Source organism: Cenococcum geophilum (genome assembly GCF_001692895.1).
Source record: "Cenococcum geophilum 1.58 unplaced genomic scaffold K441scaffold_21, whole genome shotgun sequence".
NCBI classification, from domain to species: Eukaryota; Fungi; Ascomycota; class Dothideomycetes; order Gloniales; family Gloniaceae; genus Cenococcum; species Cenococcum geophilum.
Genome location: NW_027137579.1, coordinates 2,343,694 through 2,359,380, shown reverse-complemented (window position 1 = coordinate 2,359,380; position 15,687 = coordinate 2,343,694). Strand labels below are relative to the sequence as shown.

Genomic DNA, 15,687 nt, shown 5'->3' with positions numbered 1-15,687 from the left:
AAAAATCCGAACCGTGTACCAGACCTTCTAACGAAGGTCTTGCCAAAAGCGGCTAGCGGCTTGGCAAGGTAAGCCTTGGCAAGAAGGTCTGGGAACGAGACAACCGATACGTGGCCGGGTATCCTAAAAGGGTGTAGGGCATCTACCTCACGGGCCAAGTAGGGTCCCTCCCATACAAAATCTCTACCGGTTATAACGATTTTGGTAGGGAAAACTTAACGATATCGTGAATAGTCAGTATATTGTAATATTACACCAAAAAAACTTTGATTAAGGGGTGTAGATTGTAATATAGAGTATATCGTTGTAATCAAATATCGTACTAAAGAGTTTTGACTGTAATTATATGTCACTTATACGCATGCTTACGTATCTTAACTCGCTCTATGCTAGTACTAGCCTTACACTCGCTTGCACAATTAGCTTCTACTTTTACACCCTACTAAACTCTACCCCGCACACTCCCTAGAACGCTTAGTACATCCTTTACCTTATTAGTTTTAGTTTTAAGCAGAGTATCCCTTGCCGCGCTAAACAACAGTACATACTGGACGGTACTGGTGGCTCGTGTACTCTAGAGCCGGGTTCCGCCACATGTGGCTCGATCTTTCCCTCAACCTTTCTCTCCCCTCGAATTCAGTATATCTCGACAACGGTGTGACCCGGAGCCGGCTAACCATCCTCCCTGCTAGCGCTATTGGCGTATACTACGTTTAAATTGTATTAATAAGCTTAGGTGTCATCATAACACCTTGCTCTCACAATGGCAAATGAACTAAATTTGAGTATAGCCGGTGTGGCTTCCGCAAAAGATATAGAGCATTCAGGAAAACAACGTCACCTTTAGCTGGTCTTACTATGAAAGGACGGGCTAACAAGGATAATATATATGCGATGGCTTCGGTGCTGACTGACCAACGCTAAGATCGATTCTCAAGCTTTACTAGTAGATTGGTCTATGAGGATTTCCACCGCCGTGTTTCGACGATTGTTCTTTTGCAGCCAAGAGTGGTATTCTACCGTCTCCATCATCATAATCCAGGTTAGCTCCCTTACCTAGTAGGAGTTGGACGACCTCACCATGCCCATTGACCGCTGCCTAACACAGCGGGGTGCGCCCGGCTTGATCCCGAGAATTGACATCAACCATATTGCTTGCCAGAGGAGCTTTAATCACAATACGTGTCCCTTTGAAGCTGCTCGCGACAGCGGGGTGAGACCGCGAATATACCTCAGGTTGGGATCTACGCCTTCCCGAAGCTGTCTCGTTGCCCATTAGTAGCAGCATTGTTAAGCTGTGTAAGTTTGATCCAAACTAGGTTGTACTCAAATCCGTGTCGTTTGCGAGCAAGTTTGTAGCACGCGTCCTTGACCACAAATAGCAGCCGCCTTAACAGAATTCGCATTCACGATCATGCTCGCCATGTGTACCTTCAGTTTAGTGCTCGGGAAATAGTGACACCAGCTGGTGGCCGCTCAGCTCGTTGCCCGCCGCTGCCTTGACCACCTCTTCTGTAATCAAAACATCGGCCCCTCCTCGATCGAGCAGAAGCATCACTACTTCCCTTCCACTCTCCCTATTCCCCGACGCTGCCTTGATCACCCCTTCTGTAATAGGGGCATCCGCCTCTCTTCGATCAAATAGAAGCCTCATCACTTTGTCGCTAGTTCCTGCTACTGCCTTGACCACCTCTTCCCATCCCACCCTCGAACCATACCCCTACTTACTTACAACTCCACCACGTCCAAAGAATCCACCAACACGTCTTGCAATTCTCCCCACCATGCGGCCAATGCAACTTCCCATCATCCCCGAACGATGGCGCCGCTCCAGGACACGACCACTCGACGATCACGACGAAGAGACACAGCGCGGCGACCTTGGCTACCACCACCGACATGAACTGGCAGTAGCCGTTCTCCGGGGCGCAGGCGACCAGCGCCGTGAAGACGACCCCGAGAATCAGCAGCACCAACGTGATCGGGAAGAGGGCAGCGATGAGTGCGAGGGCGGCCGCTACGACGACGGCGACGACAATGCCGCGCAGGATGATGCCGGCGGCCCAGACGAGCCACTCCCCGACGTCGAGCTCGGGGACGGGCACGCGGACGGAGAAGGATGGGAGGCGCCAGGGCTCGCGAATGGCGCCGAGGATGTCGGCGCGCGCGTGCTCCGTCGTCCACTCCGTCTCAAACCAGTCCTCGTTGTACGACGGGAAGCGCGAGGTCAGGTCTGACGCGAAGTTCTTTCGGCTCATTGTCCCGGCTCCCGGCTGCAGGTACGAGTCGAGGTCCAGGTGGGACACCTGGCCCAGGTCGAGGAAGCCGATTTCGATCTCGCGCAGGCGCATCAGGCCGATCTTGGGCCGGTGGAGCGTGATGGAGTTGGTGAAGTCTTCCTCGTAGAGGGCGGGGCCGGTCACCCTGCACGACTTTCCAAGATGCTCCCATCCCGGGGGCAGGTTTCCTAATAGCGACGTGGTTTCGCTTGGGGCGGATTGGGGGTTGTCCGTCTGGGATGTCTTCCGACTGAGGAGAATGTGTCGCTGTAGCACGGTGACGGCCGCTTTATTGCCGGCCAACTTGAGGTCTGTGATTGCCGTTGCCTCGGAACCGCGTGGGCCAGGTGAGGTCATGTAATTTCTGGTGGTCTCGGCCATGTGCTCGTCGTCCATGACCTCATCAAGCCTTCGACAGATTTCTGCCATGACTGTGGGAACGATGGCAGGACGACAGTGCCTAAGATACATACTGAAGATGGACGAGCCCGGCCCGCTCGTGCTAAAACTTAGCTTTTGTTCAACACGCGCCCCGAACTGGAGAAGGAGTAGGAACCGGTCGAGACATTCTGACTCGTTGAGGAACTTGGGATCGCTTATGAACTCCCAAGTAAGGCTGGAATTCGACAAACCCAGTACGTCTGATTTTCCAATGGGCCCATTGCAGAGCCATGCAAGAGTCCTTATGTCGACTGGTGGGTCCAATATGAGCGCCCTCGCGAGCAGGTTGACGCCCATATCCCCCTTGGTCCACCACTTTAGCCGCACCCGACTCCTGAAGCGTGCGTAGCAATAAAGATCCTCCCTATTGCTCAACTTCCCTTCCCAAGACTCTATGGCATCCTTCATCAGCCGGAAAAGCTCTTGTGTATCCTTCTGGCGTCTTTCGGAACGGAATAATTTCATACTGCGATAATTGTCATCATATGTCAAAGGAACCGCTGATGCGGGGCCAAAACCCTCTTCTTCGGTCGTTTCTACTACGATTACTGGCGCTTTTGGCGGCAATGGAGTCGAATCTGTGTGGTTTTCGCTATCTGAGTCGACGACGATGAGCGGAGTATCTAGAGAGTCCTGGCCGGAATCGGAGTGCTCGGCGTCAACTGGTGCGACAACGACAAGTGGCGCCTTGGTGTTATCGTCCGCGGATATCGTGTGGTCGTCAGTGGCGGTGACTGGTGTAAGGGGAACTATAGCTGTATCACGTAGCCACCAAGACCTCTCTTTGTACCTAGCCCTTACGGCGAGCGGCAACGGTTCGTAGGTTGTAAGCTCACCGGCTGGTGTCTGCCCTTGTTGCTCCAATGCGATAGATGCTGGGCAGAGTGTCAACGGAGCATTGCTCGCAAGCCCGTTATCCGGTGACGATTGCGTGCGCTGAGCAGCTTTTCTCGCCTCATCGACTTCTTTAGCCGAGGACTCCAAGTACTCCCACGGTCTGTAATCCCTTGAATCTGGGTACGGCTTCAGAGTTTGCTCGAGTACGGCCCTAACTCGATCGGCAAGGCGACGTTTACTTCGGGACATCCACCTCCTCCCCCCCAAAAAATCGTCGATATCAGCCTTAGCATCCAGCAGCCCCGGGTCCTTCGGCGGCGGCTCCCCTCGCCGGAAGAAGCTGCACCAAACCACTAAGCCGTAGACGAAGAGGTCACACTTCCGGAGACCTTCAAAGTCGTGCTTGTCGTCGGCTTCAGCTCTCGGTGGCAGCCACTCTTCGGTTCCGTAGTAAGACTCCTTCTCCTCCCGAATCTCTAGGGGAGTCTCGTTTGCAGGGGGCTCTTCTTCAACTTTGCCATATGCGCACCCAAAGTCACACAATTTTGCGCGGAACCCATTAACATGGTGTCTAAAGATAAGCACGTTTTGCGGCTTAAGATCACCATGTGTGAAGCCATTCTCGTGCAGGCTACCCAGGCCATGTCCGATATCGATGCACAGGAGTCGTACGACCTCATACGGGTCTTGTGTCAGTCCGATGAACTGTGACAGAAAGCTTCCAGTTGATCTAAATGCCGAGGCTGGAATCGATACGCCGATTTTGTGCGGTCGGCAGGCCGAAATACCTCGTTCAACTTGAATATCGGGGGCGTATTCCCGGGTGGGGAATAGACGGCGCAGAAATTCCAGGAGATTCCATTCCGCTCTTTCAAGGACGAGGATAGGAGTTTGGAGATAGCGACAGCATGGACTGTCGTGTGATTCAAGCGTGTCTAGGCACAGGCCCCAACCCATGAGCTGGACTATATTGGGGTTATTCCGAAAGAGATTCGGGGAGAGCGCCAAGACTTCGCATTCGGCTGCTCGAAAACGATTTGCAAGGTCATGTTCACTGCGTTCGACCTCTTGGGCCTGAGAGTTGGCATCCTGCGGCTGGTGGTTGACTTGTTTCGCCTGGTATTGTTTAATTGCAATGAGGTTCACTGGCCAGTGCTTAAGGTAGTTTTTGTCGGCTTTCCTGTAAAGCTTTGCGGACTTTTCGTTGATCCCCCGAACGTTACCCTGGCCTCCTTCTCCGAGGGGTTTCGAAAATTCCTGTTCAAGTCGGAAGAACTGTGGTCCGGGCACCTGATTCGTCTCCAAGGTTCTGAGTAATCGATTGAGGACGGCGATGTGATTACCGCCGGTTTCACGGCGACTTCGAGACAGCTGCGCGCTCGCTGACACGGAAGAGGATCTTGAAGGTGTTGGCGATATCGACAATTGCAGTTTTCCCCTCGCGCGCGTTCGCGCCTTCGTGCCTGGGCGCTTGCGGTTTAACCACGTAGGGGTGGAGGGCGACATTACCTCAATGCAGCGATAGATAACGAACTCGATTCCCGAAAGAGCCAATGGTGGTCGACTATTCGCCGCCGTTCCAAGGGTAAACTGAAGAAAATATACCAGAGTCAAGCAAAACGGGGAAAAAAGAGTGAGGCATCCGGACGATGCCAAACAAGGCTGAGGGCCCATTCTCAACTTCAGCTGAACAACGCTGCGTGCAAAAAGGGTCCATCGGTCGCGGCATGCCCTCTGTCGAGACAGCCATTCATGGTGCTGAGATACATTGTGGCTGACGGCGGCGACGCAGCTGGCGGCAGCTCCAGTCGTTAAATGGAGCGCCATGCCGCTAACTCAGGGTCCAGCCGTCTTCTCAGACGCCTCCCTGCCCGAACCACACGATTTTGCTGCATCCCATCAGCAATGGAAACAAAATGAGGCAATGATGCCAGCCGCGTCCATTTCCCGAGGGAATGCGAAGGCGACTCGGCTGAGAGCGAGGTGCATAAAGATGCGGAGGCTACGGTCCTTTCCTGACACCTTTCAGCCCTCTCCCGCAAATCGAAGATGGAACCTATCAGCCTCTCTCTCGCCGTTGTGGGGACGTTCAAGGATGCATATCTCACGACAAAGTTCATCAGGGACTCTGCGCGTTCCATCAAAAATTATCGCACCGAACAGGCGAGCGTGGTGACGCACTTGAACGTCCAGATCCTGAGACTGAAGAACTTCTCCCGCATATTTTGTGGCGTTAATGGAAATATTGTGGACCTGAAGTTCCTTGAAACCGTGCCGGATGTGCGTCTAATGGAGTCCTCTTATGAAATCATACTAAAGGGACCTAGCAATATCTCCAGACCGTCCACGACGTCCTACGGGAGCTCCAGGTGGTGCTGGCCGCCTATACCACGTTCGCAGCGAATTTGGATGAGGAGTATCGGAAGTATTCGCCGGCCAGCCCCCAGTTCAGGTTCGATCCTTCCAAGGACGTCCTTCTAATAGACGACGTCGCACCATCCGAAGAGGCACAGCCGGATACAGGCGACGCAGATAGAAAGCATAATGGTACCCCAGCGGAAGCGAAGCGGAAAAGTTGGTTCTCTTTCGGTCGCAGTTCGGGGAGCTCCAAGCCGAAGAAGTCCTCATCGAAGCCGGAGATGAAACTACCTCCAGGACTTCAGTGGCTACTTACGAAGGGTGACCTAGAAGAGACACTAAGAAGATTCCAGGTATGGAATGATGACCTGGAGCATCTGGTTGGTTCGCTACTGGTCGGCTTCGGTTTCTACGACAATAAGTCTCTTCAAGAGAGACTGAAATCTGACGGAGACGAGAACATGTTCAAAGGCCACCTCGAATTAAAGATGCTAACCGAAGAGGAGGAGGAAAATGATATTAAGGATGTGGAGAGTTCTGAAGGTGACGGACGGCCTCAAATTCATAGCTTGGGGCAGAACTAACCGGACTTAGACAAACCCTTACCGTGGAGCGCAGCCCAAGAGAAGATATCACAACCTAGAGTGCTGGTAGAGTATAAGCAGCTTGGAGAGGCTATCAAACGAGACGAAGAGGACGCAGAGGCCGGAATCATAAGCGAGCCAAACCGGGAGCAGTATGCACCCCAACTGGCCAGGCTCCTGAGGACGGCAGGGGAGCACAACTTCCGCACCCTTCGCCTGAATGGGTACTCTTGGGACGCCGATCAGGTCCAGTTTGCGTTTCTCTTTGACTATCCCCCAAATGCTGGCTCCCGTGAGCCGCAGAGTCTCTACGACTGCATCCTCGCGAGCGATGGGCCATTCAAGCTCGATTTAAAGTACCGCTTCCACGTCGCCCAGACGGTGTCTAGGGCAATCGGGGCGTTCCACTCGGACGGCTGGGTACATAAAAGCATACGCTCGCACGCGATAAAGTTCTTCTTCAGCGTAGATGGCCAGAGGTGTAACTTTAGCAATCCGTATTTGACCGACTTTGAGTTTTCGCGACCTGAGGGCGGCAAAACCCGCCTGGCCGCCCGCGCCGTGGATGTCGAGAGAGACGTGTACTTGCACCCTGAGCGGTACGGCCTCAAACCGAATGCGAACTTCCGGCGAATCCACGACATCTATTCTCTGGGGGTTGTCCTCCTAGAGATTGGGCTCTGGCAGACTGCAAAGGAGATACATGACGACATCATCGAGTGCAATCTGGATGGGGACCGGCCGACTGGCGGGCTGCCCGCCCAAACGATCAAAAAAGCATTCCTGCAGGATGCGGAATCGCGGCTGCCGCATCGCATGGGCAATGCATATAAGGAGGCCGTCATTTCATGCCTTGACGGCAAATGGGACCAATACGTGGGACGGGAATTCGAGAGCGAGTTTCAGAAGCAGGTTATCCAGAAGGTGGATCCCAGGGCCTGGATGAGTTAGGCCGGGCAATGGATAGGTGATGGATGTAGATGGTACGGCAAAGTTCTGTCTTTCAGGTTTTATGGGTGCTTGAGGTTGGAACTCGCTGTATCGACGACGGGCCCGGTTGGAAGTGGGCGATGGCGCGAGGAAGGGGGCACGAGGGTAGTGGAAGGAGAAGAAAGTGGGCCACAGCGCGAAGCCTGTGCCCGACGAACCAGGCCAAGGCGGTGTTGAGGGTTGTGTGCGTGGGTAAACTGAGCTAGTTCAGTCGAAGTCACGTCAATCACACGAGTTTTGGACTTTTGGATTGAACTGCTGCCTGTCTTCGTGCATACAGAAAGCCGGCCTGTGTGAACCGTGAACGATGGCTGCGTCCTAGGATGATTGCTCCATGGACCAAACCCGCAGCCCGACGTATTCCCAGGTCTACCGATCATACCATAAAATACTTCGACTTGCCACTGCTAGTAGGGAGGGCAGCCGACCCGCTCCGACCACACCCCTTGTCGCGATGGAAAAAAGCGTGAGGAAAATGTAGGATGAGTGATGTTTTTGATAAAACTGCTAATTATCACAGGGATTAGCCACGTGTGGCGTTCTCGGAGGACTTCCGCAGTCGCAAAACGCCACTTTCTCACATGGCGATTTGGCGAGCCCGCGTACCATAGCGAGATAAATTTTTGCCAGAGGGGGGGGTGAAGCTGGTCGTGCAATTGAGTGTAATACTAAAAAATAGTAACTATAGAGCGTCTGCATACATATTTATAGCCTTATTTACTATTTAAAACGAGGTAGTAAGTGAATCTATAGAGTTCTCCGTTACTATACGCGAAAGAACGCAGAAGCGAACGCCAAGGATTGTATGCAGTTTTGAATACGCTAATACGCCCCAATCAAAAATTGCATTTTACCACACGAAGGGATCACGTCACGCGAATCTTACAATAGTCTCGCAATCCTCTCGAAGGATCCAGATTATTTCTTCCTGGATACCTAGCTATTCTTACGTAGATGAGCTAGGTTCCTAGCAAAGAAAAGACTCTAGATTACTTTCGGAAATTAAAAGATGACTACCGTTTTTTTTTTCCGCTTACATTGCGCTGAGCAAGGAAATTTTCCAGGAGAACAGTCTTTGCTCAACAAAACCAAAAGCAACCCCGTCTCAGAACTTGGCTATCACGTTCTAATCCTATGCACTAGATCTCCTTCGTGTGGGCTATAGTGGTCCTAATAACGGAAGTGTCTAGCATGCGACCCTGCGAATCGCGGGCTCCGTGCAAGCCAGATCCTTTTCGAAGCCGCTCAATACGCATAATGCTCTCTTCAATGTAACCGTCACGTTGGCAGATCTGCCACCTCATTGCACCGCCATCGCCCCTATGACGCAGGTCTCGAAGGCGATGTGGATCCGTGGCTCTGGCATCGGCGTCTCAGCTCATGAGACCAAGAGTGACCTACCAATTGTGGCTTTCTCCCGTTTCTCGGCGCTCGCTAAAGCCGCCCCAGTGCCTGACAATCCGGCCAAGCGGAAGGCCCTGCATGAAGCGATTGGCGGGCGCGAGAATCATCATCTAGGCACAGGGGCACTACTATGATACTGTCACGCTCAAACACCCTAACATGTTTCATAAAACAAAGGAAACACAGGAGCGAGTCCACACAAGCTGTTCAAAAAAACGAAATTAAGACAGGAGGCCGACGTCGCGGCCAGGATGACTCTGCTCCACATATTAGTAGATATAGACCCATTTGCTCGAATCCTTTTACCAATCTGCTTCCTGCTGACGTACATTCCTTTCTTTTTTCCCCCCTCTTAAGGTGCTCTTCTTAACATCGCTCGATGCATTCTTGAACATACAACCTTCACTTTACCCTTTACGCAGGACGCATACTTTCATTCAAATTTCTATTCTCTGTCCAATTTTGCCCGCCTTTTATTCTGTCCTTAGCGAAATCGCCGGTCAATTCACTCTTCGCCGGGTCTGGTGCCTGCTTTGTCCTCGACTTCCAACGTCTCATTCACCCCCTCGTCCTCTTTTACGGTACTTTCAGTCTCCAAGCTCTTGCATCTTTTGGAGCTTCCTGATAAAATCTCTGCGAAGAAATCACCTTTCAACACTTAGGCTGTATCACACTCATTGTATCAACCTTCAGTTCCGAGTCTCACTGTACAAACATCAAAACATTCCCGTCACTACTCATCGGCATTACACAGCACAATGCACTCCTTCCTCCGTACTGCTTCTGCCGCGATCCTCGCTGCCTCACTCTGCGGCGCCCAAACCTTCACGTCATGTAATCCCACAAAGAAATCCTGCCCAGCAAACCCAGCTATCGGCACTCCCTTCACCTCCGATTTCACGCAAGGCGCTGCAGCTCTCTCCGGATGGACCGTTACTGCAGGCGCTCTCACCTATGATTCCGACGGTGCTCAATTCACAATCAACAAGCGCGGTGATGCTCCAACAATCCAAACCAACGGCTATCTCTTCTTCGGCTACGTTGAAGTCAAGATGAAGGCAGCCTCTGGACAAGGCATTGTTAGCTCTGTTGTCCTCGAATCTGACGACTTGGATGAAGTCGATTGGGAATTCCTCGGCACGACCACGACCAACGTCCAAACCAACTACTTCGGTAAAGGCAACACGACGACGTACGACCGTATGATACCCTACAATGTTGCTAGCCCTCAAACCACCTCTCATACATTTGCACTCAACTGGACGGCCGATAGCCTCGTCTGGCTCATTGATGGAGTAGCCCAACGCACTCTCCACTATGCCGATGCCGTTGGGGGGAAGAACTACCCGCAAACACCTATGAACCTCCGCATTGGCATCTGGGCTGGTGGTGATCCGGATAACTCACCGGGCACCATCTCCTGGGCTGGCGGCAAGACCGACTACACGAAAGCGCCATTCACGATGAGCGTCGAGAGCGTCAAGATCATCAACTACTCTCCCGGCACCGAGTACCAGTACAGCGACATGACCGGCGACTGGCAGAGCATCAAGGTCATCGGCGCGGGTAACAGCACTGGAGGCGCGGACAACACAACCATCTCTGCTGGTGTCAGCGGCGGTCTCTCTAGCATCGTCGAAGCCGGCCCTACATCAACCGTCACAGGAGCCTTCAGTGCTCCCTCTGGAGGCTACGGCAACATGACTGCGGGCCCCGCAGGTCCCTCTACCACTGGCACCGCAGACGGCAGCGACCCCGGGTGCAGCTGTGGCATTGCCACCGTCTACGTGACTGCCACCCCCGGCGAGTCCGCAGCTCCATCATCACCGCCCACGACACTGATCCCTGTGCCCTCCACCGCGCAGAGCTCCGCTTCAGTCGTGTTGCCAACAACGTCCGGCGTGCCCCCAGTGGCGCCCAGCTCCGCTGCCGGAACTCCGCTCTCGCCAGCGGTCCCTGAAACGACCCCTGCTCCCTACTCCGCCGCACCACCCTCAGGTGGTCTGCTGACGGACACCAACTCTGCTCCGGGGGTCCCCAGCACCACTCTTCCGCTCAGCCCTTCCGGCACCGGCGCGTTTAGCAACGGCACCGTGACCTCCGCGACTGGCGTGCCGCAGTTTACGGGCGCTGCGTCGCGCGTGGCTCTTGGTGGTGCGTTTTGGGGTGTCGCGTTCGGCGCAGCTGGGTTGGCTGTCTTGTAGATATTGGATTGGTAGTAAATAGTTACTAAGTTGCCCCGGCGGGGCCTCGATTCTTGAATGCTTCCTTCCGGGTTTCGGGGGGCGTAATTAGACACACGCGAAACGACGCGTAAATAGAGAAATTCCAAATGCATAATGATAGTTCTATGTCCAACACGTGACTTGAGCTATGCTTGAATGATACAAATGAATAGTATTACTAGATAATTTCGGTATTGATGAAAGAAAGTATGGTTTAAATTAGAATATATACAACGCTTTTAAGTAATTATATACCGAAATTACTGGGGTCTTGGCAAAGTTTAATAAGTGTAGCAGAGTGCGCCGCCCCGGGTATTCCGGTTCCCGGCCAACTTCCCCATTGACTTAAGAATTCGAGCGTGACGTTCTAGCCGCTATGGTCGAACAGCACGATAGGGCCGCCGACTTGGTTGAGATGGGTCTTGAGGTCTTTGGCTTGCCGTTCCTAGAAGATGCGGTCCAAATTCCTATAATACAAGAAGAACAAAGGGTCTTATTTATGTTAGTATTCTTCACTGGTAGAAGGAGATCGGAACGGAAAAGAGAGAATGCGCAAAGGGTTATGAGAGACGATATGGTGGGGTTAGAGGAGACGTAACACCAGGGCTGTTGGCAGCATTGCCAATCGTGCCCAGTACACCACCGACGCCGAAGCGTCCACTTCGGCTGGCTGAAGCTTGGGATATCCTCAATGGCCCTTGCAAAGCTGGTGTAGTCTGGCTCTGAACATGATCCACCAAGCTCTGCTGAACGAATGAGTTCATGACCCATGGCGTGAAATCCCTGCGCAGGTGTTCCCCTCCTGTTAAGTCCCCACTTTATCAATTTTCGCCTACTTTTGTAAGTACTGACGCCTCTTTTTATCAAGTGATTGAATATATATTACCCTTGCATAGATAAGTGACGTGCGTATCTGGCCCGTGCGCACCAAATAAGAACATTAACTTCCTTAACACTAGCAGCACTAGATAGCTTTATCAGTCAAATAAACCACCAATACAGTCGGAAATCGTGCAACCAAAGTTGAGGACTTTGTTCCGCCTACTAAATACCCTAAACTGTTGCGGGGGATTGACTGTGGATAGATAATATTCATATATATTTGAAGCTTTATGCGAACCTTGGGTGCATAGAACGCCTTACCGCCAACGAACGCAGCTGTTTAATTAGTTGAACTCAGGCCACCCTTTTACGGACGAATCTATCTATGCGGGGGATAGGCACTACTTTATAAAGTGAAGGTATACTTGATAGAATTTAGATTGCACCATGCATATCGGCCCCTCAAAGTCCGCCCGAATGTTACACTATCGCGCGGATACGTCGTACATCACGCGTAGATGAAACCTCGATTTTCGTGAGAAATCTACGCCGTGCCTTACTATATAGAGCTTCCCTATATAGAACTTCCTGCCTGTAGGGCTCCGCGCAACACTTCATCGGCAGAGGCTCCGTGTAAAGTATCATCGATAGGCTCCGTGTAGAGCTTCGTCTGGAGCTTTGTCTGGAGCTTCGTATAGAAGTCACGAAAGATAACGCGTAAACTTAGTAAAATGTACCTGTCTTAATAAATTCTATTAAGATAAACCTCTCACTTTATAAAATAGTGCCTATAGATATATATTCAATCACTTGATAAAAAGAGGTGTCCGTACTTATAAAAATAGACGAATCTTGATAAAGTGGGGGACTCGGCAACTGGAGGTGAACACAGGCAATCCGGAGTAGGGAAGTTGACTGAATTTCTAGGGCACGAAGGGGCCATTTGAAAACGCAGCCATCATCGGTATGGCCGGTAATGTTCAGCGGGTTCTGCTCGGTAGTGGCTTCAACATAAGGACCGTTACCACTAAAGCTAGTGTTGGGGTCGAAAATGGTAGTCTGGTAGATTGCGGTGCCTGTGAGGTTGGTTGAACTAATGTGGGGTTAGTGATGAAAAGGTCGAATTGGAGTAAATATTTTTCGTGTGGGGTTTGGGAACGCACGGTTGACCACCAGTGTATCCGCATTCATCTCTCAAAGCCTTTTCGTATGTGGTAACAAAATAACGATGCCACAAAATGAAGTGCCCCTAGGGATATTAGAAACCAATATTCGAGTGGGTAGGAAATGGTGGTACGCACATCCCAATGGATATTTGATGTCTGGCTGTTATGGAACTGCCTGGTGATCGTCAAAACGATTGACAATACCCGCAATACCCGAGATCGCCTTCTTCGTTAAGCAAGGAACCGCATTGACATACTATTTTTTTTAGGGCGTTGACAGCTGTCTCCTGCGGAGAAATAAAGATTAGCAGAGGCGCTGAAAGAAGAAGCAGGGAGCTGCTCACCATTCCCTACGCACCGGCGGGTTGGAACATGTGCGACCAGTCGCGTCAGCCGTGGGCAAGGCCACCGCAGATAGCGCCAAGCAGTAGAGGCTTGTTCCGTTGATAACTTCCGGGCATCACGGAGTCTTTACTCGTCCAGGTGCGGAACTAGCTTTCCTTACGCAGACTCCACATCCACCAGGGTCACTTCGTTGGTGGAGAACCGAGGAGCCGCGATGACAACCCTTCTGGAAAGGTTGCGTCGTGGCCTTGTCATGCATTCACCTTCATTGAGCTGGGAGGGTCAATGCACACGCAGTAGCGAACTGGATCGTGGGACACAGGGGACGCCGAAGAGCGAACGAACCAGGGGGAGGGTTCGTGGCTAATGCAGGCTGAAGAACGACACGGCTCCCGGGCGCTCGTTCTGGGTTCTGTTTGACCCGAGATTCCTGTGACTCGCTTGGGTGGCTGACTCGTACATATGTGGCTAAAATTAGCGTCAGGTTACAGAGTTTGTGAGATGCTAGGACAATGATTGAAAACCTTTCATAGAGTGATCTTCTCCCATGGTCTGTCAAGTTTTCTACTGTGTACCATGTCGTATATCACTGCGGAGAATGGTTCGAGGCAGCCAATGTTTTTGATTGTTACGGGCTTCAACCTCTTGCTGTCGACCATCGCCGTTTTGCTAAGGTGCGTAGTCCCCTCACTGCTTATCCTGTCCGCAGTGGAGCATCCGTTAATCTTATTAGATTGTTCTGTCGCATTGCGTATGTTCATTATGTCGGCATCGACGACTATTTCATGGTCGCAGCATGGGTAGTCACGACTGGAATGGGAATTATGAATGTTTTCCACATCAGCTGGGGAACAGGGTCTGGTCCACTAAATGCAGCTTAACATTTTGAACCAAAACTGACTTATCTCAGGCAGCACACTCAAGATTTGCCGCTGATGACAATTCTGATTCCCACATTGAAGCATTGGTATGCTTATCAATTGGTATATCCGTGGGCTCTCTTCTTCGTGAAAGCAAGCATTCTTGCTCTGTACCACCGAATCTTTACACAAAAGAACTTCCGCCTAGCCGTTTATTGTGTTACTGCATTTGTCTTATCCTACACAATCGCTGTTTTCTTTGTGAATGTACGTGCTTTTCGATATGTCAACCTGCTGAATGGAGAGTTCTAATATTTGATAGGCCTTCGAATGCAGGAACCATCCATCGCGAGCATGGTCACTCACGTTTCCACAAGGCTGCAACAACCTGCCAGCATCGTACTTTGCGACAGCGTCGATCAACATCTTTACGGACATCGTGATCCTTGTTTTACCTCTCCGATCATTCGCCAAGCTTAACCTGCACCGAAGGAAGCGCTGTAAGTTTTTTCAAACTTTTGTATAGATCAGCACTGATATTTCAGTCTTTCAGGGGCGCTCATCGGTATCTTCTTAACGGGAACAGTAGCAGTGATAGCATCTATTGCCCGACTAATTGCTTTGTACATCTTTACTACGACGAAGGATATTATGTATAATGCAATATTTGTAAGTTATCAATTTATTTGTGCGAGGGAAAGTCTAATAGAGGCTTGCTAGATTCTTCTCTGGTCCCAAATCGAGGTCAACTTGGCTATCATCTCTGCGTCAGCTCCAGCTCTGCGTCCAATCTTTAACAAAGCTTTTCAGACATCCTCATACAATCAACAAGGAGCATATGGCGGTAGCCATTCTGCTGGAAACGCCTTTCCCCGCGGCCAACGAGTTAAAGGAAATGGTCAGATTGAACTCTATTCATACAATGGAGATGGCAACAATGCGGTAGCGATTAGCGGCGGAAGCACAAGTGAGGAACTTATATTAGAAGACGATGGTATAACCAAGACGGTGGAGACAAGGATTGACATAGAGGAGGATGATGACGATCATTTAACGCGTAGATAATGACCTCTTAGATTAGTCATTTTGCTGATTAGCGAAAACTCTTAGATAATTATATTTCGTTCTAGATATTTAGATATTGAGCATATGGTTGCTCTGTAATATCCTATCTACGCTTTCGTAGATAGCTCCGGGTTCTCTCACAAAGTGCAAAGACATCTCTAGCAAAATCTAAAGGAAGTTTTACCCTAGAAAAAGTAAATCTTCCTTAACTAATTCGGCATTGAAGTTATTCAAAAGCTTATCGATAACATGTGTGGCTTGGTAAAGGCTGAAGGGTGGCGCTTCCCTCGGCTCAGCATTCAATGCACACC

The 15,687-nt window shown here is 51.1% G+C and overlaps 6 protein-coding genes across 6 annotated transcripts; 3 read left to right on the top strand and 3 right to left on the bottom strand.

Annotated features, from left to right (window-relative positions):
- Nucleotides 1–943: 943 nt before the first annotated feature.
- Nucleotides 944–1,099, bottom strand: K441DRAFT_560944 (uncharacterized protein; the record flags this gene model as incomplete). Its single annotated transcript, XM_067643511.1, has 1 exon — nucleotides 944–1,099. A coding segment is annotated over one exon (156 nt), but the record flags the coding sequence as incomplete, so codon positions are not given.
- Nucleotides 1,100–1,724: 625 nt separating this feature from the next.
- On the bottom strand, nucleotides 1,725–5,063 carry K441DRAFT_560546 (uncharacterized protein; the record flags this gene model as incomplete). Its single annotated transcript, XM_067643493.1, has 3 exons — nucleotides 1,725–2,606; nucleotides 2,679–3,353; nucleotides 3,471–5,063. 3 exons carry the CDS (start codon nucleotides 5,061–5,063, stop codon nucleotides 1,725–1,727), a joined length of 3,150 nt encoding a protein of 1,049 aa, XP_067504138.1.
- A 543-nt stretch (nucleotides 5,064–5,606) lies between these two features.
- Nucleotides 5,607–7,725, top strand: K441DRAFT_696462 (uncharacterized protein; the record flags this gene model as incomplete). Its single annotated transcript, XM_067652888.1, has 3 exons — nucleotides 5,607–5,837; nucleotides 5,885–6,458; nucleotides 6,510–7,725. 3 exons carry the CDS (start codon nucleotides 5,607–5,609, stop codon nucleotides 7,448–7,450), a joined length of 1,746 nt encoding a protein of 581 aa, XP_067504137.1. The 3' UTR covers nucleotides 7,451–7,725.
- A 1,732-nt stretch (nucleotides 7,726–9,457) lies between these two features.
- K441DRAFT_115073 (glycoside hydrolase family 16 protein) lies at nucleotides 9,458–11,110 on the top strand. The gene has a single exon (XM_067639984.1). The coding sequence runs from the start codon at nucleotides 9,652–9,654 to the stop codon at nucleotides 11,095–11,097; it is 1,446 nt and encodes a 481-aa protein (XP_067504136.1). The 5' UTR covers nucleotides 9,458–9,651; the 3' UTR covers nucleotides 11,098–11,110.
- Nucleotides 11,111–11,365: 255 nt separating this feature from the next.
- On the bottom strand, nucleotides 11,366–13,706 carry K441DRAFT_705615 (uncharacterized protein; the record flags this gene model as incomplete). Its single annotated transcript, XM_067653609.1, has 8 exons — nucleotides 11,366–11,462; nucleotides 11,595–11,610; nucleotides 11,720–11,934; nucleotides 12,857–13,033; nucleotides 13,104–13,189; nucleotides 13,279–13,362; nucleotides 13,465–13,540; nucleotides 13,612–13,706. The coding sequence occupies 8 exons, from the start codon at nucleotides 13,704–13,706 to the stop codon at nucleotides 11,366–11,368; spliced, it is 846 nt and encodes a 281-aa protein (XP_067504135.1).
- Nucleotides 13,707–14,027: 321 nt separating this feature from the next.
- Nucleotides 14,028–15,376, top strand: K441DRAFT_560356 (uncharacterized protein; the record flags this gene model as incomplete). The annotated part of the gene is made up of 6 exons (XM_067643489.1): nucleotides 14,028–14,125; nucleotides 14,185–14,312; nucleotides 14,414–14,442; nucleotides 14,634–14,811; nucleotides 14,865–14,980; nucleotides 15,032–15,376. 6 exons carry the CDS (start codon nucleotides 14,028–14,030, stop codon nucleotides 15,374–15,376), a joined length of 894 nt encoding a protein of 297 aa, XP_067504134.1.
- Nucleotides 15,377–15,687: the final 311 nt, after the last annotated feature.